This window comes from Myxocyprinus asiaticus, chromosome 2, assembly GCF_019703515.2.
Source record: "Myxocyprinus asiaticus isolate MX2 ecotype Aquarium Trade chromosome 2, UBuf_Myxa_2, whole genome shotgun sequence".
Classification (NCBI taxonomy): Eukaryota; Metazoa; Chordata; class Actinopteri; order Cypriniformes; family Catostomidae; genus Myxocyprinus; species Myxocyprinus asiaticus.
Window position 1 is genome coordinate 14,522,203 of NC_059345.1, and position 26,286 is coordinate 14,548,488.

Here is a 26,286-nt window from a genome sequence, read left to right on the forward strand (position 1 = left end):
CCAAGCTTCAGTTATTTAGCGGACTGAAGCAGGTTCTCTTGCAGTATATATTTGCTCAATCCATTCTTCCTTCAATTCTAACAAGATGCCCATTCCCTGCTGATGAGAAGCATGCCATCACCATACTTCACTGTAGGGATGGTGTGTCTTGAGGAATAGGAAGTGTTAGGTTTGCGCCACACATAGTGCTCTACTTTTTGAGTAACGGCTTCTTTCTTGCCACCCTCCCATAAAGGCCAGCGTTATGCAGCGCTCTTGATATGGTTGACTGGTGCACCATTACTCCACTCCCAGCCACTGAACTCTGTAGCTCCTTGCAGCATGCCTAAGGCACATTCACACAGATGAGCAGGGACCCTGGGCATCTTTCTTTTGGTGTTTTTCAGAGTCAGTAGACTTTAGTGTCTTAAGTTTTTTATAACTGTGACCTTAATTGCCTACCGTCTGTAAGCTGTTAGTATTTTAACGACCGTTCCACAGGTGCATGTTCATTAATTGTTTATGGTTCATTGAACAAGCATGGAAAACATTGTTTAAACCCTTTACAATAAATTCTGTAAAGTTATTTGGATGTTTACAAAATTATCTTTAAAATACAGTGTCCTAAAAAAGGGATGTTTCTTTTTTTGCTGAGTTCATATATAAACATTAAAACCACCTGCCTAATATTGTGTAGGTCCCCCTTGTGCCACCAAAAGAGCGCCAACCCGTATCACAGAATCGCATTCTGAGATGCTATCCTTCTCACCACAATTGTACAAAGTGGTTATCTGAGTTACTGTAGACTTTGTTAGTTCGAACCATTCTGGCCATTCTCTGTTGACCTCTCTCATCAACAAGGCATTTCTATCCACAGAACTGCCCCTCACTGGTTGTTTTTTGTTTTTGGCACCATTCTGAGTAAATTATAGAGACTGTTCTGTGTGAAAATCCCAGTTTTAATGGTTTAGTGGTTTTAATGTTGTGGCTGATCGGCATGTGTGTGTATATTTATATATATATATATATATATATACACACACACATACACACAGTCTCTACTCATTTGGTTTGAATGGAAGTTGCAATTTTTCCCAGAGTGCTACTGCAAATTATTAAAGGGCTAACTCTCCCAAATATTAGAGTGCTCGTGTCAGGATCCTGTCACTTTGTAAGTCATGTTTATTGTGGTGACAGGATCCTGACACCTATGTGTTTTGTCTCTGTGAGAGTGCATGGCTTCGGGTGTTATTTCCTTGCTGTGCACTCTACTGTTTAGTCTGTGTTTTCATGTTCGGAGCATGGTGTCTGGATCCTGACTCTCCGGTTTAGTTTCTGGGTCGGGATCTAGACACTCATGCTACATGTCTCGCCTTTGTGAGTGCATGGCTTCGTGTTCGGGTCTCTTGTCATGCACTCCTGTCTTGTCTCATTTTTTGTTTGAGCACATGGCCAATGATGGTTTCGTTACCATGTGCTCTATTGTCTTGTCATTGTGTTTTGTTTGAGCACATGGACAATGATGGTTTCATTGCCATGTGCTCTACTGTCTTGTCATTGTGTTTGGTGTGAGCACATGGCTTCTGTTAGGTTTGTTTGCAATGTGCTCTCCTGTCTCACTTCCAGGCCCCGGTCCCTTGTTACCTGGTTATTAGTTTTTGCTTCACCTGCCTTCCCTCATTACCCCCCTTTATTTCCTTACCTATTTAACCTCCCTGCGTTCTCTGTCCGGTGCCTGTTTGTTGCACCAGACATATTCATGGATGGTCTGCCTATCTTGTTTTGTATTTGGTCTGTCTGTCTGAGCTGCAGGTTCTGGAGAATCCTGTGATAAGCCTTATCCAGAGGCTCTCCCCTCCGCTGCCCAGCCAACCCAGTTCCAGTCTGTTTTGGGGACATCTGTTTCTCCCCTATGGGGTTGTTATTGTTTATTTTTTAAAGCTTAATAAAGCCCATTGAAACTGTGCAGTCCTCGCCTCTCTACTCCGATCTTGACAGCTCGCCCCGACAATATTATATATATATTTTTTTTTTCATACATAAAAGTAAAGGGTGACTGATCTCCTTTTTTTTTTCATGGAAGACAAAGTTATTTGGGTTGGGAACAACATGAGGGTGAGTAAATGATGACAGTACTTAAATTTTTGGGTGAATTATTTATTTTGTTTCTTTATTTCTTCATTCAGGTTGGTTAAAAAAAATACCAATATTAACTCTCAATCTCTCACTGACCATCGGCTAACTTTAGCTCTTTATTTCAATCATGCAGGTTCAATCCTACACATTGTCTTGCCATTTTGCAGATAATCATGTTATAATTAATAAAGTTTAAATTCCTGAGCTTGACCCGAGCATATTTCTGAAAGTCTGGTTATACTCTTTTATAAAAACACTTCCTTACATTGCAACACAAGCATATTGATGTTCTACAGATCTCAAAATGTACTGCATAACAGCAATGACCCAGATGGATTCTGGCTGTATGAAATGCCTATGAATCATGTCGTTTGCTGTAGCTGTCTACACACACTCACCTTTTTTTAGCTCTTGCGTCTTCTCAGGAAGAGAGTCGAATCTGCGGGCTCCCACGCTCATCAGCTTTTCCACTCTCTCAGCCACGATCTCGGCTGGGCTGGGCAACTTTTCACACACCATTGCTAAGTAACATGCTTAAAGAAAATGGATCTTTCCATCAGTTGGGTACAAACTTGGGGGGGGGGGGGGGGTTCTTATTTTAAGTAAGGTTAAAAAAAAAAAATTTTAATGGAGGAAAATCATGCGGTGACAGGGTTTCATGCAAAATGTTGGACACAGCTAAATAATATTTTATATTTACATATTTTTCTTATATATTTAATATAATGTTGTAATCTGAAACATGCATTGAATATTAATTCATCAGATTATGTGATGTTTTAAAACACCTACTTTTTTTGCTGTTGATTTTATGTTACATAACACTTTAAAAAGTCATAGGACACCAAAATGAACCCTATACTTGGAAACTGCCAACTACTTTCTATTCACAAACAACAACAGGCAAAAGTGATACACCTGCCATGCAGGCCCAACATCGCACATTTGAGTATTTTGAGAATCATTTAATTACATGTTTAGGGGAACAAGCAACACTTTACCAAAACCATTAATCGCAATGAAATGTCATTCTAAGCACCTGTCATTGCAGTAATTGCAAGGTGTGCCCATGTCAATCAAATCAGTGCAGAGGAAGCAGTCTGATAACGATCGGTTCTGTGTTTCCTCCCCTTACAGCTGGTGAGGTCACAGCAGGACAGTGCCTGAATCCAACTGAACTGACTAACATCACTGGAGGTTGTGTATAATTAACAGTGGACTGTGTGTTGTATACGTTCTAATTGATTTTTATCCTGTTAGGAATCCTGTTCATTTATTTATTTTCATCCTTTTAGGTTCCATCTTATTAATTTTCTTGCCATTATGTGAATAATATAATTCTAATTAATAAAGTTTAATAAACTGGAGTTTGTGTATAAATAACAGAGGACTGCGTGTTTCTAGAATTATAAAAAAATTTTTTTAATGATTTATAACTCTAACCCTAGAATCTATACTCTAATACTTGGTTGCAGATATTTGGATAGTTTAGGACAGAGGACCAAAAAGTTAAACCAACCTTTATAAGTCACATTAGGGATGTTAATAGTGCCGGTACTTCAGTGCCAAGAAGTCACTAAAACTACAGTAAAATAGAGCACAAACTCAATCTGGTATCTGAGTGCTGTCTGACTGGCAGATGGCTGCTTTCACTTGTGTATTTGTGCACGTGGTTTGCGATTGCCGTTCTCGCTGTATTCATGTAAACAGAGTCATTTATGTATGTGAATGTGAACAGTGTCAAAATATTAGATCTGTGCTTCAGTAATGCAGCCTAATGGATCTACCACTGTCTATTATGTCATTAATACTAATCAATCAACAAAAATGATTAAATTAAATTATAAAAGCACTTACTGCTCTTGGCTGAAAGACTTTTGTAGCTTTAATAAGCCTAACTGAACATGAACGAATGATTATTAGGCAGAAATAAAAAATGAAACTTCGTATAAGCTCATTTTAATTTAATTGTCTGCTTCTTAGTCAAACTCTGACAGCATCGAATTAGTATTAATTAGAGCTGTCAGAATTAACGGTTTAACGCATGCGATTAATTAATTAATTAATTTTTCTTAATCGCAATTAACGCATTTACCGTTAACACGGCATAAACACTGGTGTGAAGGGCAGAACCTTTGCAATGTGTCCGCCCGGAGTCATTACACTGACGCATACACCACAGACAGACAGCCCCAGAGCACTTCTACTAAGATGAGCCTACAAGCTTAGCTTCATAGATATATTCTATACACAGACACCTTATTAGCAGCTGTTTCTATTGACCACGATACATCGGCGCGTCCACCATATTGGATAGGTCAAGAGCCGTCCAACAACACATGAATGTAAATTCACAGATACGGTCTGCAAAAGTCTACTGTCTTTTCCTGCCAACTTTTAAATGATATAAAATATCCTGACATCACTTCTAAAACATCACTTCTTTTTTTATTTATTTTTTTATGGAAAACTGCAAATAAAGTCCTCTACAAATAAATATATCATGGAAAACATACTGAAAATTAGCACAGAGTCAGTCAATTCATTACATGATAAACTGTTTCCAAACAAAAGCAGTTTATGCAGCAGTCTGAGGCTTCTTCTCCTTTTACTTACATTCAAACAGCTCTCCTTGACTGTTCCAAGATGGCACCACGCTCAACGTATCCAAACAAGCTGAATGAGGCATCTACGTATGTATATCTATGCTTAGCTTAAAACAGTGTAATGCGGTGGTCCTATAGACATTCTATGGGCGGCCATAAAATGCTAGTTGACTGTTACGCTCTCTCTTATGATAGAGCCGCAGAGATTGATATGTCAGTAAATTAAAGAATCTCTGACAGCACATCCCTGTCAGTAATAAATGATGGAGAAAGGGGCTCTTAGTGCTATTTGAAGCAAAAAACTTGTGATAGAAATCAAGTATTTTTCAACTTATGTAAAGCATGTTTTAATTACCACAGAAGCACACCAAATCTTAATTATCACCAAAATGCAGAATGAGACATCTTTGCTTACAAGCGCTTTTCATGGTGAGTACAAAGCGGCGCTCAACGCTGGTGGTGACGCTCTGACAGAAATCATGAACGCAGCTTCACGACTGCTGTAGCAAAGTGTACAGCCACATTCTACTGGCATATTAATATTGTGGAGGATGAGAGTTTAAGAGATTTAATGCCCATTGCAATTAATATGCAACCTATATGGGGAGACTAGTTCTTTCAATTAGTCAAACTCCCACTTAGACCTTGGGAAACATTTAATGTTACTTGAATTGGCAATATTTTAGTGCATTTCTACCTATATTGTGGAAGGCTTTGTTTGGAAAATGTAAATACAGCATTATATTGCTACATATTTTTTTGTTTTCTTTCCTAAAATAAAAAATATATGAATTTTTAAAAAGAAAAGCAGTATATATAGATTCAAATTTCAGCACTTTTAAAATCTGTGAGTGATTAATCACGATTAAGCACGATTAAAAAAAGAAATTATCGACAGACAGCAGCAGTATTAATACATTACAACTAATAATCACTCGGCACAGTGAAGACAAAAATGTAAGGAGTTTTATCATATATTTGACTACTTTTTTTTTCAAATTCTGAATATTTAATTAAATGATTGATGCTGGTGCTAGGAACTTGCAGTAAGCACTGATTACTTTAATACCATATTTGTTCTATTTTTTTAATTTGTTCTATTACTTGTATATCTTCCCTGCTTCCTCACTGTTTACTTCATTAAGAAACAATTGAGGCAATGTGTACTTCATTTAGAAATATTTGAAAGCTACATGCCATTTATTTATTTATTATTTTAGACATGCATGCTATTTTTAACTTTTTAAAATGTAAGTGTTTAAAATAATAATAGTTTTGGTATCAAAATTGCATTGGCATTAGTATCAACTACTGATATTTTGTTAATGAGACAACCCAAATAAAGGGGCAGTGGCGGCTCAGTGGTTAAAGGCTCTGGGTTAGTGACCAGAAGGTCAGGGGTTCAAGCCCCAAAACTGCCAAGATGCCACTGTTGGGCCCTTGAGCAAGGCCCTTGACCCTATCTGCTCCAGGGGTGCCGTATCATGGCTGACCCTGCACTCTGACCCCAGCTTAGCTGGGATATATGAAAACAAAGACATTTCACTGTATATATGAAAATGTATAATGTGTGACAATTAATGTTTTCCCAAACATAGTGTTATTAACTACATTTGCATTTCCAGAAGGAAATACCAGTGATTGCAAGACTTAATAATAAGTTTAAGTTTAAGGTAAGCTTAATTTTAAAGAGTACCTATTATGGTTTTTCAAATATTACCTTTCATGTAGTGTGTTATATAGCCGTTTGTGAACGTAAAAAAGTCTGCAAAGTTTCAAAAATCAAAGTGCACGACAAATGGAGTTATTGACTCCCAAAAGAAAGAACCGATTCTGAACACCTGAAACGAGTTTTTAGTAATTCCAGACGTACTTCCTATGCTAACCTACATAATTTGGTGACAAAAAACCCATCTCTGGTCTTCATTGGCTGCTCGCGAACAGCTTTGAACCACCCTCAAACACTACACTAAGCAGTAGACCAATCACAACAGACTGGGACATCTGAAAAATCAGAGCAGAGTAGGCTCTCCGAAAGGAGGAGTTTAGAATGAATTCTTTAGAACGGATCATTGAACGAGTCGTTTTTGACTCTGGGAAAAAAGGTAATGATGCAATTTAAATTATGAGCAAATTAAAGTGTTTTTTTGACCTTGGATGCATGTAAATCTATTGTATGAGACCTTTAAAACAAAATTTAAAAACCATAATATCTGCTCTTTAAGGCTTGTGTTCTGTGTAAATGGAATGCTACATCGGAGCTGCTTTGTCATAGTCATGACATGGTTATAGATGGTTAAATATATGCAAGACATAAAGTACCAATCACATGTCATTTACATTTTGAATGTCAATTAGATATTTGCAAAAAAAAAATAAAAAATAAATAAATAAAAATAAAAATAGATATCACACCAAAGGCTATAATTATCTAAAAAACAAAGTCTGAATTGAGTCTGTACATTAGTGCTAGTGATCATGTGGTAAAGGATACAGAGTACGGCTTGAGATACAGGAAGCCACTGGCTGCAGATAGCACTGAGGAGAACTCTGGGGTCTGAGTGTCTCAGGTCACGAGACATGACCTTTAAGCCCAAAGAGGTTACCATCTTCTCCACCTTTTCTTTGTCCCTGGAGGTGTAAAAGTGCAATGTAAAAAGATACAGACTTTACACTTGTGAAATGTGTTGTTTCTGTGCCATTAGTGGCACCAACTGGAATTGCAATCTGTTAGAGCGGCCCGACTTTATGCATATACTATTGTTGTTAGTTCATGTTAGTTCATCGTTTATTAACTTATGTTAACATATTAAACTTTTAAGTTTACAAATGTATTGGTATATGTAGAAATTAACAATAACCAAGATTAATAAATACTGTATAAGTTATATTCATTGTTAGTTCATGTGAGCTTACTGCATTAAAGGAGCACTCATTAACTTTTGTCTTTGTGACTTCTTGGACTTACACTGACACCTAGCGGCTTGGATGCAACATCATTTAAAATCAATAGCTTTCAATTTAGATGCCATTGTAGAAATTTAGTATTCAAAGTCAGCCATGATTACTTTAATCAATGAGTGAAAGTGTCAAATAACAGGACGGTTACTGAGATTAAGCAAGTAGTATTCGGCTGGTCATGTGATTCTAACATGACAGCCTCCATGTGTGGACCCTCTCCATGTAGAATAAAACAGCTTTTATAAGGTGACTGATATGACTGGAGTCTTCATTTTAATGTGAGTGGTCATGATTTCCTATATATATTGCAAAATTACAATTCATGTCTTTAGGAGTTAAACATTTTTAATGTGGAAAAATTACTGAGTACACCTTTAACTAATGTTAAACCTAGACAACCTTATTATAAGTTTTACCAGTAAAAATATTCCAGCTATGTTTTTGAAAACTATCAAATGTTTTATTTTTGATGTCCATTTAAAAGAATAGTTCATCCAAAAATTAAAACTTGTCAATTTACTAACCCTCATTTTGCTCCAAAGATTTTTCTTAAAAAAGCTCCCTAAAAGTATTACAATTAATCTATACAACTTGTGCACTATGAGTCTTCTGAAGCATACAATAGCTTTGTGTGAGAAACATACTAATATTTAAGCCATTATTAACTGATAATCTTCTATGCCAGCTGAACTACATTTAGTTTTATGTTTCACAGAAGAAACAAAACAATACAGGGTTGGAACCACTTGGAGGTGAGTAAATAATGACAAAATATGTTTTTCTTTCTAACTTTAATAGCATATATAATAGCATATATTACACAGAAATGCACCAAATAAATAAATTTGACTGAATTATGATCAGAATCACAAACAGCTTTGACTTTATAAACAAAGCAGTTCATATAGGAAGTTACCTTCTAGTGACTACAGCATCATACAAATTCCAGATATTATCCAAGACAAGCTGCACAAAAAGCGGCTTCTTTCCTTTGGCCTGTGACAGACAAAGAGAGAGATGACATCCAACTGGACAGTATGTGGGACACTGTAATACACAACTAAACAATCATGTAAGCAGACCAGAGATTGTGCATATTAATTATTTTTCTTTTTAAAGATAGTATCAACTGCTTCTCAAACAGAAACGTAATAAACTGTCCCTTACTTGACTGAATGGGGTCAAACTCTCTGCCACAACTCCACTCATCTGAGCTCAAATGAGTTTAAATGCATAAGTTGTGCTTGACTCTGTTAGGCCCCCGCAAATCAATGTCACCGTCTAGAGGTCACGTCGCCTGCCGCATAACAATATAACTGAACTCTCAGTGAATGAGATCTGTCTACTAGAGCGGAATAATGGGTATGATTGATCAGTCTGGGATGAAGACATAATATTGTCTAAGTGTCATTTAACTGGCAAGCCAAATCGTCTTGTAGCAGCAGACTGAGGCCGGGATCTTCAAATGATTCATTATTCAGACTTAACTGCCTAGCTACTTTACCTGTTTGTGTGTTCTTGTTAACTGTCGCATAACAAAACTTATAGGTCAATGACAAATTAGAATTTTCAAGATTTGAAAAAAAAAAAAAAAAAAAAATAAAAAAATCTAGTTTAAAATGCATATTCCAATTCCTTAGAGGCTTTATATGGAGTGATTATGTTTAAAAAAAAAAAAAAAAGAAGAAAAAAAACCTGGATGGCTCTACAGGGTAGTGCACGTGTTCTGATAGTATATACCACTTTATAGTGTTTATATGTTATACTTAAACTTGATAGTATACTGTATGTTATTTAACAAAATGTAAATTATGTAGCTTTTTACACCTGGCAATGTTAAGTGGTGTAACAAGGTAAAAATACCATATATATATACACACACACACACACGTTTCTTAATTAAAAATACATGGTAATCATAAAAGAGGTGCGATCAAGTGATTGTCTACATTAATTTTAATGGTTTCTTTGAAAATAAAATAATTTAATAGAGTCAGAGTCAAAAATGAGTGTCAGATCACTGACAGCAATAACACTGTATCCAGATCTGTTAAGTTCAGTTCATTTGGTCATTGGAAGTGAAATATTTCTCCACAGGATTAATGCCAGTAAGTGTGTAGGTGTGTTTGTGTATAGATAGCTCTCTAGTTATTAAGGTGAGGTTTCAGTGGGGGACATGATGTCCATTAGCATAACTGCAGCAGCACATGTGAATGTCCTAAATGGCACTTCAAAGTCAGAGCATCTAATGGAGGGTCACAACACTCCTCTAGCACTTCTGTCAGCCCACTTCCTGTCTGTCTCGCTTTGTGGCTGCTTACAAATCTCATTCCCAGAGACTCCAAGTACCTAATACAGGACATATTTATTAAAAGATGTGGCTCTTTTAGACCAAACATATTTCATTTACTGCACAACAGCACTTTCTTTCAAGTAAGGAAATAAAAATATTGTTTCCTAGATGTAAAATAAAATTACCCTACTGACAACCCTTACAAGTATTGCGGTGGTATCATGGTGTAGTGATTGTATCAGATGGCAATACCAGGGTACTTTGATATATAACATAGTACTGAAAGATAACCATATTCATGTACCATGGTATTTAAATATTTTAAAGAATAGCATGTTATCAGAGATAGAAAGACAATATGAAGATGACCGTGGCAGTTGCTGTGCTTGGCTGTGCTCACTCTCAGCTTGGAATGTCCATTTGGCGGCTGTCAAACTTGTGGCAGAGTTGTGCAGTGGATTGCGCACTAAACTGTGCAATGAAAAGGTATGGGTTTGATCCCGTCCTGGGGCAAATTGTTAAGTGGTCTGCGTTTGATTTTTCCGTGATATGCACTCAATGCGTAATGCAAGTTATGCACTCTTCGCAAGCCCCTATTGCGTTTGTTAGGTTCCTTATTATTATTCTTTCACCATAGGAATCTATGACAGCCCATAGAACTGTATGTAGGAAAATGCTGAAATTTGGCACACTGATAGGAGTGGATCAGCACAGCCCCCACACCAAATATGGGGTCTCTAGGACAGTTCAAAAACTTTTATTTTGTGCAAAACCTTTGTACTGTTTGGCCTAGAATTTTTTACTCTCCTCATAGAAATTGTAATGGACACCTTAGATTAAAACTCCGCCCCTTACAGTGGCTGCTATATTTGATTATGATGTTATTCTTTTTTTTTTTTGCTTTTTCTCCTACAAATTTTCAGATAATCTTCAGACTGAGATGCACAAAAGTTATCAATTGCTTTTTGATTTGCACAAGCATTACCAAACAATGGAATGAAGTTTATGATATTGATGTAGAACAGGAAGTCAGGCTGTATCTCTGCAACGCTTTGTCCTATCGAATCAAAACTTGGTATGCTTCATTAGGACCATGATCTAAGGGTACATGGCAAGTATGATAATGAGATTGGTGTCTATGGATTCCTTGGGTCATACAAAATCCGACGATACCAATTTTTCCAACGGCAGCCATATCTCAGCCATTTTGAATTTTAATGTAAAATTTTAAATGCTTTGTCAGATTTAACTGAAAAGTGGCATGTGTCTTCAACATTATGTCCCACGGGTACCTGAGCAGTTTGGAGACAGCGCCACAAAGTGGTCAAAATGCTTAGTTTAAAAAAAACTATTTATGTCTCATTGCTTCCTTATGCCAAGACATCAGAAAATGTTTTTTTTTTAATCAACACCTGCATGAACAGCAGCAGTATCTTAGCAACACTTTTGTGTGCTCTTAGCTCAGTATGTCTCTTGCACCCCTCAAAACCAGTTTGTACCGGCTTGGCGCACTTGTAGGTGTGATGTACTGGAGACTGGATGGGTACCGGTTTTAGCCCAGCTTGGAGCAACAAACTATTGTGGTTTGAAATGTACATATCCACTCTGTGCATTCTTTTGGTTATGCTTAGTGTGTGATGCATACTGCCCTTTGGACTTGGCTCCTGATAATTGCTGCTCACAGCTATATTTATTATTATTATTATTATCATCGTCATTATTAAACTATTTATAAGGTAAAGTCTAATGAACATTTACTTATGGTTTTGTCAAAGAGCAGAAAAAATTATTTTAATAAAATGGTTCATCTTATTGGTTACCAGACACTTAAATGTAAAAATAATCAGAATTTACTGTAAAAATAATAATAAATAAATCTGTTAATCTCGTCGAGGTATTACCAAAATAAAATGGTAATATGGTACTGTGTGCTAAGTGCATTATTTCATAAAAATGATGGTACCTGAGCTCCTTTCATGATTTTTTTGACTTTGGCATTGATGTAGAAATCTCCCCATAGTGTCTTGAGCAATACTGAGGAACGGATGCCCATCTTCTGACTGTACATCTCAGCAAACTGATGGATTCTGGCAGAGAAAACACAATTCAGTGTTTGAACAACACAGTTAATTTGTTGCATCATTTAAATTCAATTCATTTGAATTGAAAAAAATAAAACACACCTGTGACCGCACATTTTATATTAATGTGCCATGTTGCTATAATGCTTGGGAAAAGGCCTAGACTTATGCTAATTAATTTTATTACTCGGAATTAGTGTTGTCATGGTACCAAAATTTCAGTAGTCGGTACCGATACCAGTGAAATTTGACAGTTATCGATACCAATTTTGATACTACAGCAAAAATATGGTAGTATGATAATGTGCTATTGAACACATAAGTTTAGTTATTTTTAATAATTATTTTAATAATTATAGTTTAATAATTATTATTATTTTCCAGAACATGTTTTAAAGTTTAATTTAATCATCAAAATGGTGTCTAATCATTTAATCAACAGACTTCGACACAAACCTAAGGCAAAACAAAGGGGGAACAGACTTCAATAAAGGGGAAACATAGGGGGAACAGACTTCGACACAACACCGGCCAAGTGTGATCACTGAAGACTTTTAAGTCACGTCTGAAATCTGAATCTGAAATCTCTTTACACTGGCCATTGAGTCTGACAAATGAAATGCAGGACACAGTTTTGGAGTGTTTGTATTTAGATTACTGGTGTTTGTGTATGTGGTAATTTTGAAATAATATGTTTTACATTTTATTACCGTGAAGCACTTTGGTCAACTCTGTTGTTTTAAATGCGATATAAATAAAGCTGAGCTGAGATTAAAGTGCAAATGCTGTGATTTTAATTATATAAATATATATATTTACATGTGCTGCGTGGTTCACAATGGATAAGTGCTCTGCTCTGTCATCTCATACAACATGAATGATTCTCAGTGTCTGTGGAGTTTCCAGTGTTTGAGTGGTTGGATTTATGCATTCATTTAAAGTATGTAGCTCATCCACGCTAAGATTGCAGCCTTAAGCGGTTTAATAAATCGCATTAGGACATGTCACTTGGATTAATTATCCATTTCAGTGTACAGGGAGTAACAGAGAATGCGTTCAAATTAAGACTGTGAGCATTTTAAGGCTGTCGTGTGTCAGTCATACAGCGTGCTGGTTCCGGAGAGAGTTGGGGCTCGGTACTACCAGTACTGCACAAACACTGGTATCGTTACATCTTTTTTATTTTAGTAACAACTTGGTACCGAAGTAACAGTACTTTTGACAACACTACTCAGAAGGTTTGTTTATTCCTATTATTAATATTTATAACATTAACTATTTAATAAAACGTACTTTCATCGTATTGCTCTTACTGCATTTAAACATCCACATTGCTTTAATCAATCTTCTTCTGAAAAGATATCATTTATCAATTAGCATCAAAAGACATATTTTTGTCAGAGCCATGGAGCAGTGAAGTGCATGTATATCTAGACATGTTGGTGTCTGGCTGTGGGGCTAATCCAAGTGATGCATGTTTGAATCTAGCCTGCAACATGTCCCATTCTTAACACGTTTGTAAATATTTACTTTACCATTATTATTATAAAATCTTTAAAACTGCTGGGAGAACCTGAAGCTTCAGTAGAAATTTCAGTTTAAACAACTTAGTCACTTTGTTTAAATTGGTTAACCAAGAGATGACAATGTTTGGCTTCTAACTAAATCATCTTTATTCGGTCAGCAAAAAAAGCATACCCAGACTTTATGTACTATTGCATAAGTTCAGCACAGCTTTATGATGCAATATGTCCTTGTGCGGTTACTAAGCCATAAAAGGCTGCGTTTTAAAATATAATCTGCATTCAGTGCTTCAGTCAGCACAGTGTGAGCAAGCAGCGCCCTCTAACGGTCTGGGCGGCATTATCCATTAAAATACAGATTTTAAGAGGGTTTTGTTTCTTTGGTTAAAACTTTTTATTTTTCATGATGTGGTTGCCATTTCCATGGAATTGCACAACATATGCATAGTATGAATGTGTAATGTTCTATTATATACAGAAAATACATGTAAAATGTGAGTTCTGTTGTTTTGAACTACAAAAACAAAAATGCAAAAATGTTTTAGAAGTACAAAATAACCTTTTTTTTTTTAATCAAACTTCATGTTAACATATTTAGTTATTTTTTGTCTCTTTTTATCTTCTATTTATCCTTCATTGTGGCACTTTTTTTTCTTTTTTTTTTTTAACAGATGCAATCCATGTTCAATGGCAATTAGTTATTGTTAGAACAGTACAAAAAAAAAAAGCTTTTGTAACCGTTTTACATTTTTAAAGCATAATTCTTAAGTAAAACAGTGATCTGATGACAAAATAAGGTAAGTGGCAAAATATCAGTATCGGTCTATCTTTTTTGTTCAGAAAAATTCTTATCGGTTCATCCCAAGTTATACGGACTACTTTTATGATGCTTTTATGGATCAGTTTTGTCCTTTTGGAGCTTGACAGTATAAATCACCATCTGATTATGTTGTGTGGAGAAGAGCAGCTCAGACATTCTGCCTAAAATCTCCTACAGTGTTTCACAGAAAAAAATAACTGGATCTGAAAAAATATTAAGGTTAGTGAATGATGATAAAATTTTAATTTGTGACAGAACTAGTCCATTAATCGTAAAACTGAAAATGTGTACTTCACTGTGGAGTGCTTTTGCAGTGTAAAACATATTGAATGTGGTGAGCTTTGGTGCAAAAATGAACATCTTGTGCCCACCAGTGAGCTTTGATATGTTTTATAATTGGTCAGAGGTTGTAGACATATCCACCTACATCAGCCAAATTTATACTTGCACTTATTTCAAGCATCTAAAACAGTGTTATGTAACACCTCAAAAGGGGCAGTCCTGATGTTAAAATCTTGCACAGCAACTCCATCTTGTGGGTCATAAGAAGTACTACAACCATTTTGAGCATGTAAAGTCTTGCTGACAGGTGTCTCAGTTTTAGAGTGTATGGCATACCTGAAACCCCAGCCGTCTATAGCGCTGGCAAACACAACATTGCCCTGGTCAGGGCTGAAGTAGAGGTCAGAGTCATCCGTTTCCTCCAAACCTGCACTCCAATCGTATACCTGATCCCCACTGCTGTTCTCTGTACAGCTGCTTGTAGCGTCTGCATCCTTCTCTGCTCGCTCCTCCAGAACTTTAGAGGTAAACAGAGCACCTGTGACTGCGTTCACCTAAAAAGCAAGCAAACAGCACTTAATAGAGATTCTAAAGCTTTGTTCAAATAGGCAGCAATAATCTGATGATTTTTGGCATCTCTGACTCAAAGGCTACGTTCACACCGTATCTGAATGTGGCCCAAATCTGATTTTTTGTCACACGTGACACAGATCTGTTAACTGTAACAGCCACAAGTGCACTGAATTTTTACGTCCGATCTGGGCCACTTACAAATGTGGAAATAAATCGGATACATATCTGATTTTTTCCAATGTGCCTTCAGTGTGAACAGCCAGGTCAGATGTGATAGGTCAGGTCATATATAGACATGTTATTGTTTAAAACTTTTAATTGCAAATCATTTCTTTTCTAGTAAATGCGTTCAGTTATTTTGTATGGAAAGAAAATAAAATTATAGGCTCAAGAGTTGGGTTCAGTGATTCGTTTAGACTACGAAAATGAAGTAAAATATGAGCATGAAAAGATAGAGAGACAGATTTCTGTAACAGTGCTGTTTTTCATGCTTTGTGTCACAGACAACACAGGGAACCACTTTATATAAGGTGTCTTAAACTACTATGTACTTAAGCATTTGAAACAATGTACTAACATGTCGTTGCATTGTACTTACCTTTATACATGCACCTAACCCTAACTGCTTTTAATTACATCTGTAGATACACTGTTAAACTTAACCCTAACCCTACCCAAACCCTCACCCTTTCCCTACTCCTAAACCTACCCGTACAGTACCTCAACCTCAGTAGAAGCAAATATGAATCAGAATCAGAAGAATCAGAATCAGCTTTATTGCCAAGTATGCTTATACATACAAGGAATTTGTATTGGTGACAGGAGCTTCCAGTGTACAACAATATAAAAACAGCAGCAAGACATAGATAATAATACAAAATAAAAAATAACATTAATTATACACATACATACAGACACACACATACATACACACATACACATGGGTAGTGCAAATCTAATACAATCTGTTATGTACAGTGTAAATACAAATCTGTTATGTACAGTGAAAATACAAATCTGTTATGTACAGTGCAAATGTTTTTTTGTTTTTTTTTGTTTTCAGAGGAATGAAATGGCAGAATATAAGAAAGACTAAACTGTGTATTGCACATAGTTATTGCTTAATGGGGCAATTTAACTGTTCATGAGATGGATAGCCTGAGGGAAAAAACTGTTCCTGTGCCTGACGGTTCTGGTGCTCAGAGCTCTGAAGCGTCGGCCAGAAGGCAACAGTTCGAAAAGCTAGTGGGCAGGGTGTGTGGGGTCCAGAGTGATTTTTCCAGCCTTTTTCATTTACATTTACGCATTTGGCAGACGCTTTTATCCAAAGCGACTTAGAGTGCCCTTATTACAGGGACAATCCCCCTGGAGCAACCTGGAGTTAAGTGCCTTGCTCAAGGACACAATGGTGGTGGCTGTGGGGATCGAACCAACAACCTTCTGCTTACCAGTTCAGTGCTTTAGTCTACTACGCCACCACCACTCCATACGTGTACTCTGGAAGTGTATAGTTCTTGAAGGGGGGGCAGGGGACAACCAATAATCCTCTCAGCAGTCCGAACTGTCCTTTGTAGTCTTCTGATGTCTGATTTCATAGCTGAACCAAACCAGACAGTTACTGAAGTGCACAGGACAGACTCAATGAATGCTGAGTAAAACTGTATCAGCAGCTCCTGTGGCAGGCTGAATTTCCTCAGCTGGCGAAGGAAGTACAACCTCTGCTGGGCCTTTTTCACAATGGAGTCAATGTGTGTCTCCCACTTCAGGTCCTGTGAGATGGTAGTGCCCAGGAACCTGAATGACTCCACTGCTGCCACAGTGCTGTATAGAATGGTGAGGGGGGTCAGTGTTGGGGTGTTTCTCCTAAAGTTCACAATTATCTCCACCATTTTGAGTGTGTTCAGCTCAAGGTTGTTTTGACTGCACCAGATAGCCAGCTGTTCAACCTCCCTTCTGTATGCAGACTCATCATCATCTCGGATGAGGCTGATGACAGTGGTGTCATCTGCAAACTTCAGGAGCTTGACAGAGGGGTCCTTGGTGATGCAGTCGTTGGTGTAGAGGGAGAAGAGTAGTGGGGAGAGCACACATTACTGGGGGGCACCAGTGCTGATTGTATAGGTGCTAGAAGTGAGTTTCCCCCGTCTCACAAGCTGCTGCCTGTCTGTCAGAAAGCTGGTAATCCACTGACAGATAGACAAGGGAACAGAGAGTTGGTGTAATTTATTCTGGAGTATAGCTGGGATGATGGTGTTGAAATCTGAACTGAAGTCCACAAAAAGGATCCTTGCATATGTCCCTGGTCTGTCCAGATGTTGCAGAATATGATGCAATCCTATGTTGACTGCATCATCCACAGACCTGTTTGCTCAATAAGCAAATTGAAGGGGTTCTAGAAAGGGTCCAGTGATGTTCTTCAGGTGGCCAACACCAGTCTCTCAAATGATTTCATGACCACAGACGTCAGGGCGACAGGTCTGTAGTCATTAAGTCCTGTGATTTTTGGTTTCTTTGGGAAAGGAATAATGATTGAGCGTTTGAAGCAGCATGGGACTTCACACTGCTCCAGTGGCCAGCTGGTTAGCACAGGATCTAAGACATGCAGGTGAGACGCAATCTGGGCATGAAGCCTTCCTCGTCTTTTGTTTCCGAAAGATGCGGCTCACATCATCTTCACAGATCTTAAGTGCAGGTTGAGTAGCAGGAGGGGGGAGGAGGGGGGTTGCAGGAGGTGTTGGTGTTTGTGTGAAGTGAATGTCAGAGTGGGTGTGGGGTGTGAGATTGGGCCTTTCAAATCTGCAGTAGAACACATTCAGGTCGTCAGCCAGTTGTTGGTTCCCTACAGGGTTGGGGGTAGGAGTTCTGTAATTTGTGAGTTGTTTCATGCCACTCCACACTGATGCAGGGTCGTTAGCTGAAAACTTGTTTTTCAGCTTCTCAGAGTATCTTCTTTTAGCCACTCTGATTTCCTTGTTCAGTGTGCTCCTGGCCTGATTGTACAAAACATTATCCCCACCTTTGTAAGCATCCTCTTTGGCCTGACGAAGCTGCCTGAGCACTGCTGTAAACCACGGTTTGTCATTATTGAACTTTAAATAAGTCCTAGTAGGAATGCACATATCCTCACAGAAACTGCTATATGATGTAACAGTATCTGTGAGCTCGTCCAGGTCTGTGTCTGCAGCCTCAAAAGCACTCCAATCCGTGCAATCGAAGCAGGCTTGTAGTTCCCACACTGCTTCATTGGTCCATCTCTTTACAGTCCTTACTACTGGCTTGGTTGATTTTAATTTCTGCCTGTAGGTTGGAAGAAGATGAAACAGACAGTGATCAGAGAGTCCCAAAGCTGCTCTAGGGACAGAGCGATATGCATCCTTTATTGTTGTGTAGCAATGATCCAGTATGTTCCTGTCTCTGGTGGGGCATGTGATGTGCTGTTTGTATTTGGGCAGTTCACATGTGAGATTTGCTTTGTTAAAATCCCCAAGAATAATAATAACTGAGTCCAGGTATTGTTGTTCCGTGTCTGTGATTTGATCAGTCAGCTGTTGCAGCGCTGTGGTCAAACACGTATTTGGCACGATATACACACTCACCAGAATAAACGAGGAAAACTCCCGCGGCGAGTAGAAAGGCTTACAGTTAATAAAGAGCGCTTCCAAATTAGGACAGCACATCTTCTTTAACGTTGTTACATCTGTACGCCAACTTTCATTGATGTAAAAGCATGTTCCACCACCTCTCATTTTCCCCGTTAACTCTGCGATGCGATCTGCTCTGAACAGCTGGAAGCCCGGCAGATGTAACGCGCTGTCCAGAATGGCTTCACTCAGCCAGGTTTCTGTGAAGCACAAGGCAGCAGAGGTTGAAAAGTCCTTGTTTGTGCAGGTGAGGAGATGTAGTTCGTCCGTTTTGTTAGGAAGAGAGCGGAGATTCGCTAAGTGAATACTCGGCAGCGCTGTTCGAAATCCGCGCCTACGGAGTTTGACCAGCGCACCGGCTCATCTTCCTCGCCTGCATCTCCTGAACAACAAAGCCGCGCCTCCAACTAAAATGTCCAGCAAAATGTCTGAATATTCAAAAACAAAAACGGAGAACGATTGTCTGGTACATGCTGTCGAATGTTCAGCAGTTCGTCTCTTGTTAAAACTGACTGGAAAAAGATTACTTAACACAGGACAAACAAACAAAAACAACAAAAGAATCAAAAGAATCTTGTGAGAATGTGTAGTTACACAATAAATACATTGTATTGTACGTATTTTAACGTTAGTACACTGTAGTTAAGACACCTAAAATAAAGTGGGACCAAACACAGTTTCTATATTTATCAAACAGTATCAAAACCCGAATGCAAGCAAGTCAAAGGAAATCTGAAATAATTATAGATAACAACTCTTCTTACTTTAAATACACATAATTCTGCTTTTCCTGCTGTACTTTAATGGTGTGTTTCACTTTTTAAGTAATATTAAACTCTTTTCGATGATAATTACATTGTACATCTGAAGGCAAATTACTTAATTTAAAAAGACTTGATCCATCAAGACAGTCTTTTTCCATCACTTGGGACATACAGGTGCATCTCAATAAATTAGAATGTCATGGAAAAGTTCATTTATTTCAGTAATTCAACTCAAATTGTGAAACTCGTGTATTAAATAAATTCAATGCACACAGACTGAAATAGTTTAAGTCTTTGGTTCTTTTAATTGTGATGATTTTGGCTCACATTTAACAAAAACCCACCAATTCACTATCTCAAAAAATTAGAATACATCATAAGACCAATAAAAACTAACATTTTTAGTGAATTGTTGGCCTTCTGGAAAGTATGTTCATTTACTGTATATGTACTCAATACTTGGTAGGGGCTCCTTTTGCTTTAATTACTGCCTCAATTCGGCGTGGCATGGAGGTGATCAGTTTGTGGCACTGCTGAGGTGGTATGGAAGCCCAGGTTTCTTTGACAGTGGCCTTCATCTCATCTGCATTTTTTGGTCTCTTGTTTCTCATTTTCCTCTTGACAATACCCCATAGATTCTCTATGGGGTTCAGGTCTGGTGAGTTTGCTGGCCAGTCAAGCACACCAACACCATGGTCATTTAACCAACTTTTGGTGCTTTTGGCAGTGTGGGCAGGTGCCAAATCCTGCTGGAAAATGAAATCAGCATCTTTAAAAAGCTGGTCAGCAGAAGGAAGCATGAAGTGCTCCAAAATTTCTTGGTAAACGGGTGCAGTGACTTTGGTTTTCAAAAAACACAATGGACCCACACCAGCAGATGACATTGCACCCCAAATCATCACAGACTGTGGAAACTTAACACTGGACTTCAAGCAACTTGGGCTATGAGCTTCTCCACCCTTCTTCCAGACTCTAGGACCTTGGTTTCCAAATGAAATACAAAACTTGCTCTCATCTGAAAAGAGGACTTTGGACCACTGGGCAACAGTCCAGTTCTTCTTCTCCTTAGCCCAGGTAAGACGCCTCTGACATTGTCTGTGGTTCAGGAGTGGCTTAACAAGAGGAATATGACAACTGTAGCCAAATTCCTTGACACGTCTGTGTGTGGTGGCTCTTGATGCCTTGACCCCAGCCTCAGTACATTCCTTGTGAAGTTCACCCAAATTCTTGAATCGATTTTGCTTGACAATCCTCATAAGGCTGCGGTTCTCTCGGTTGTGCATCTTTTTCTTCCACACTTTTTCCTTCCACTCAACTTTCTGTTAACATGCTTGGATACAGCACTCTGTGAACAGCAGCTTCTTTGGCAATGAATGTTTGTGGCTTACCCTCCTTGTGAAGGGTGTCAATAATTGTCTTCTGGACAACTGTCAGATCAGCAGTCTTCCCCATGATTGTGTAGCCTAGTGAACCAAACTGAGAGACCATTTTGAAGGCTCAGGAAACCTTTGCAGGTGTTTTGAGTTGATTAGCTGATTGGCATGTCACCATATTCTAATTTTTTGAGATAGTGAATTGGTGGGTTTTTGTTAAATGTGAGCCAAAATCATCACAATTAAAAGAACCAAAGACTTAAACTACTTCAGTCTGTGTGCATTGAATTTGTTTAATACACGAGTTTCACAATTTGAGTTGAATTACTGAAATAAATGAACTTTTCCACGACATTCTAATTTATTGAGATGCACCTGTACAGTATTATTAGATACATAGGCATTAAGTGTACTATCCGCTTAAAAAAACAAAAAAAAAAAAACAGCTAATTACATTTTTAAATGCAATTTAAATCATTATTCATATTATATTGATGAACATGCCAGAGTTTGTTATAAGCACGCTAAGGGAGTGTTGTATACATGCGGGTCAATTTAGGAGCATTCCGGCCAGTATCTGATATGAGCAAAATTTTAATGTCATGTAAACAACCTTACAAAAAAATATATATATATAAAAAATAAATAAATAAAATAAAATCAGATTTGAGCAGAAAATCAGATTTGGGGCACATTCAGCTGTGCAAACAAATGTGATAAAAAAAAAAAAAAAAATAAAATAAAATAATTTAAAAGTGTATGAAATGACCCCTTTAACACACAATGTCCCTTAAAATCAGTGTTTGTAATTCTGTGGTCCTGTGTTCTGCAGCTGTGTCTCACCTGCTCTAGAATTTTCTGCAGATGTGTGAACGCTTCTTGAGAAGTGAGTTTCAGTTCCACAATCAGCCGGTCAATTTTGTTGATAACGAGCACAGGACGGATATTCTCCAGCCATGCTTGTCGTAAAACAACCTGTGTCTGGAGCAGAAAAGACAAACACTATTAAAGAGTATATGGTTGTGATTAAATGAAAGATGCAATAACAACACAATGAAAACTTTATGGTCAAATAAAAAAATAAATGTTGCTTAAAGAGTACCTATTATGGTTTTTCAAATATTACCTTTCATTTAGTGTGTTATATAGCTGTTTGTGAATGTAAAAAAGTCTGCAAAGTTTCAAAAATCAAAGTGCACGACAAATGGAGTTATTGACTCCCAAAAGAAAGAACCGATTCTGAACACCTGAAATGAGCTGTTAGTAATTCCAGACTTACTTCCTGTACTAACCTACCTAATTTGGTAACAAAAAACCCGCCTCTGGTCTTTATTGGCTGCTTGCGAACAGCTTTGAACCGCCCTCAAACACTACACTAAGCGGTAGACCAATCACAACAGACTGGGACATCTGAAAAATCAGAGCAGAGTAGGCTCTCTGATAGGAGGAGTTTAGAATGAATCCTTTAGGACGGATCATTGAACGAGTCATTTTTGACACTGGGAAAAAAAGGTAATGCTGCAATTTAAATTATGAGCAAATTAAAGTGTTTTTTGACCTTGGATGCATGTAAATCTATTGTATGAGACCTTTAAAACAAAATTAGGCACGTTTAAAAACCATAATAGGTGCTCTTTAAATTTAAATACACTTAATATTGCAAATATTCAATGTAACCCTCATCACCATTACTTAATGCTAAACACCAAAGAAAAATACCAACAACACAGAATTATAACTAATTACTTGAACTACTAATAGGCAACTACAGTACATAAGCAAAAAAGAGTAATAAACAATATAGCAATTAATTATCGTTTTATTTTTGTGTGTGTGTGTGAATTTTAAGTACATATTGTGTAAAATAAGTGTGCATTTCATTTGAGCAATTCTATGTACACCTCTTTTTCTGTTATTAAATTGTGTTATGTACTGTATACAGTATGTCGACATTAAATCGTAATCTGCCACTCTGCTCTCTAGATATCAGTATCGGCCAATGAAAAGTCCATATCGGTCAATCACTTACTCAAACGAAGCTAATATACGGACACTTGCATATAAATGCATTTGGAAAATTCATGTTCAATACCTGTGGACACACTCCCTCGACTGCATCAACAACAACAATAGCTCCATCACACAGTCTGACGGCAGTGGAAACCTCCGAGGAGAAATCCACATGACCGGGAGAGTCAATCAGATTAATGAGGTACTCGTTTCCACCTACAATGAAAATGACACAGTTCTTAACAGAAAGATAAAGTGCATGATGCTGTAGCAGTGTAAAGACTGTGGTGGCAATTACCTGTTGTGTAATGTAATGAAATACCACTGGATTTCATAGTGATTCCTCTAATCTGCTCATCTTCCCTGCTGTCCAGGTATCTCAGCTACAGGAGCAGAGAGATAAAAAGCATTTCATAATATTTTGGGTTATATTTCATTCTAAAATCAAACAAAAAAAAGAGAAATTATCTAACTTTATATATTTATATATTACTTATATTAGAAATTATAAACGTATTGTGAGGGCACGCAAAACGTATTGCGAGGGAAGGCAAATTATTGCGAGGGAACACAAAGCTTATTGCGAAGTAACGCAAACTATTGTGAAGGAACGCAAAACTTATTGCGAGGGAAAGCAAACTATTGTGAGGGAACACAAAAATTATTGTGAGGGAACGCAAATCTTATTGCAGGAAACGCAAAGCTTATTGAGAGGGAACGCAAACTATTGCGAAGGAACGCAAAACATTTTGCGAGGGAAGACAAACTATTTTGAGGAAACAAAAATTATTGAGAGGGAACGCAAACTATTGCAAAGGAATGCAAAACTTACTGCGAGGGAACGCAAACTATTGCGATGTAATGCAAAACTTATTGTGAGGGAACATAAATTATTGCAAGTGAACGCAAACTACTGCGAAGGCATTAAAAACTTATTGCAGGGAACGCAAAACTTATTGCGAGGGAAAGCAAACTATTGCGAGGGAACACAAAAATTATTGCGAGGGAACACAAAAATTATTGTGAGGGAACAAAAATGATTGCGTAGGAATGCAAATCTTATTGCAGGAAACGCAAAGCTTATTGAGAGGGAATGCAAACTATTGCGAAGGAACACAAAACATTTTGCGAGGGAAGACAAACTATTTCGAGGAAACAAAAATTATTGAGAGGGAAAGCTAACCATTGCAAGGGAACACTAAAATTAATGCGAGGGAACGCAAACTATTGCGAAGGAATGAAAAACGTATTGCAGGGAACGCAGAGCTTATGGCGAGGGAATGCAAACTATTGTGAATGAAAGCTAAACTTATTGCAAGGGAACACAAAAATTATTACGAGAGAACGTAAACTATTGCGAAGGAATGCAAAACTTACTGCGAGGTAACGCAAACTATTGCGATGTAATGCAAAACTTATTGTGAGGGAACATAAATTATTGCAAGTGAACGCAAACTATTGCGAAGGAATTAAAAACGTATTGCAGGGTACACAAAAATTATTGCGAGGGAACACAAACTAATGAGAAGTAATGCAAAACTTATTGCGAAGGAATGCAAACTATTGCGGGAGAAAGCAAAACTTATTGCGAGGGCACGCAAAAACAATCCTGCTCTGTCCTCTAAGGGGCTCTGTTATTTAGTAACCCCTCTGTCAATAAAAATAAAAACACCATAAAAGCACCAAAGACATACCTTCTAATATACTTCTTCAAATATAATGTTCCAGTAAAATAGACTACTTTTATGGTGCTTTGATGTTATTGTTGTTGTTTTTCTTTTTGGAGCTTGGCAGATGTGGACACTATGAACATATATCATTGTATGGAAGGACAAGTGATGCGTGTGTTCTTCAGAAAAAGAAAAAATTAGCAAAAAATTACAGAAGTTTCATTTTGGTGTGAACTATTCTTTTAATGGTTAGGCTTTAGTACTGTGTTTGTTTGACAGGAATGTTATTCCAGGATCAACAAAATATGTTATTTCAGGAACATGTCCTGCTTTGCAAAACACAGTCTCCATGTGCTATCCTAGTTCTAGTTCAAAAGTGATTGCAGTATGCTTACCTTTCCTGCTAAACGACTGGATATAATGCCATTATTCGCAACCAGGCAATCTGCTAATGTTGTCTTCCCTATGAGCAACACAGTTTTAAAACAGAAAAAAAGTTTCAAGCTTTAATTGAGATCTTGTGATAGATGTGACAGCAGTTTAACAACACAGATCTGAAGCATGTCATTATCCTTTAAACTCACCATGATCTACATGAGCAAGAATACACAGATTCCTAATGTTTGATGTTTTCTTCTGCAGTGCAATTATCTTCTCCAAAATTGTGTGTCCCATTTTGAGTTTCTACACCATGAAGATGAAACACATGCAGACGGTTTACTTAACTAAACACGAAACATATACGTTATACAACGGTCCCAAATGTATCAGGTCACGCTTAAATGTATGAATGCCATTGCATTAGATAACAAAATATAAATTTGTGCAATTGCTTTTACCCAACTAGAGTCAATGTAATTTTAGTGGATGTGTTAATTCAGATCCCCCACAGTTTACACATGTGTAGTTCATCACATCAACTATGGATTTGTTCCACTAATATTTGTCAACTAGTAAGTGTCCAAACAGTATATCAATTGTTTTGGCATTTACCTAAAAACTTCTCTTTGCCAAATGTTTTACTTGAATGGTGTGCTTGTGTTTTCCTAAATGCCATTTTAATTGATATTTTGTTCTCTAATGCGATGGCAATCGTTTTAAATGTGGCTTAAGTGTCCAAACTCTTTCTGTGACCCCTGTATGACAAGTTCATTAAAGAATAATCTGGGTATAAAATTGATCAATAGTCAGATCTCATTCTTGAGAAAGAAATCAGCTTGTGCTGTGGTGAGAATATGGAAAACGCAGCACATCAACAGTCACATACATTCATACATTCATTCATTCATGTATAGACTCGTTTGAAACAAGCATGTGCAACTTTTCAAAACAAGGTCAATTTAACAAATACTAGCTGCTGACAGGCTGACAAACTAAGAACATTTCTAAAACATCTGTCGCAAAATAAAGTAAAATGTAATCTCCTATGTTAAGAACAAATGTACTCAGTGAAAACACTTTAATATCATCAGCATGAGAAATGACAACACACACTCACACGCTTCCGCAGTCCAGGAAGTGAAATTGTGCGCTACGACCTTCGCCCTCGTTGTACGTAATACGTCACGCCGTCG

The 26,286-nt window shown here is 37.4% G+C and overlaps 1 protein-coding gene across 1 annotated transcript in view; it reads right to left on the reverse strand.

Annotated features, from left to right (window-relative positions):
* The window catches only part of LOC127450764 (elongation factor-like GTPase 1), a 174,864-nt gene extending 148,643 nt beyond the window's left edge, over positions 1-26,221 (reverse strand). The window contains exons 1-11 of the mRNA XM_051715108.1: positions 26,211-26,221; positions 25,297-25,396; positions 25,108-25,175; positions 23,341-23,425; positions 23,125-23,258; positions 21,876-22,013; positions 15,018-15,235; positions 11,939-12,062; positions 8,599-8,678; positions 7,216-7,352; positions 2,514-2,636 (exon numbers count right to left, since the gene is read on the reverse strand). Coding sequence (XP_051571068.1) covers positions 2,514-2,636; positions 7,216-7,352; positions 8,599-8,678; positions 11,939-12,062; positions 15,018-15,235; positions 21,876-22,013; positions 23,125-23,258; positions 23,341-23,425; positions 25,108-25,175; positions 25,297-25,387 — 1,198 coding nt within the window. The 5' untranslated portion in view covers positions 25,388-25,396; positions 26,211-26,221. The remainder of the gene's footprint in view (positions 1-2,513; positions 2,637-7,215; positions 7,353-8,598; positions 8,679-11,938; positions 12,063-15,017; positions 15,236-21,875; positions 22,014-23,124; positions 23,259-23,340; positions 23,426-25,107; positions 25,176-25,296; positions 25,397-26,210) is intronic.
* Between the last annotated feature and the right edge of the window lie 65 nt (positions 26,222-26,286).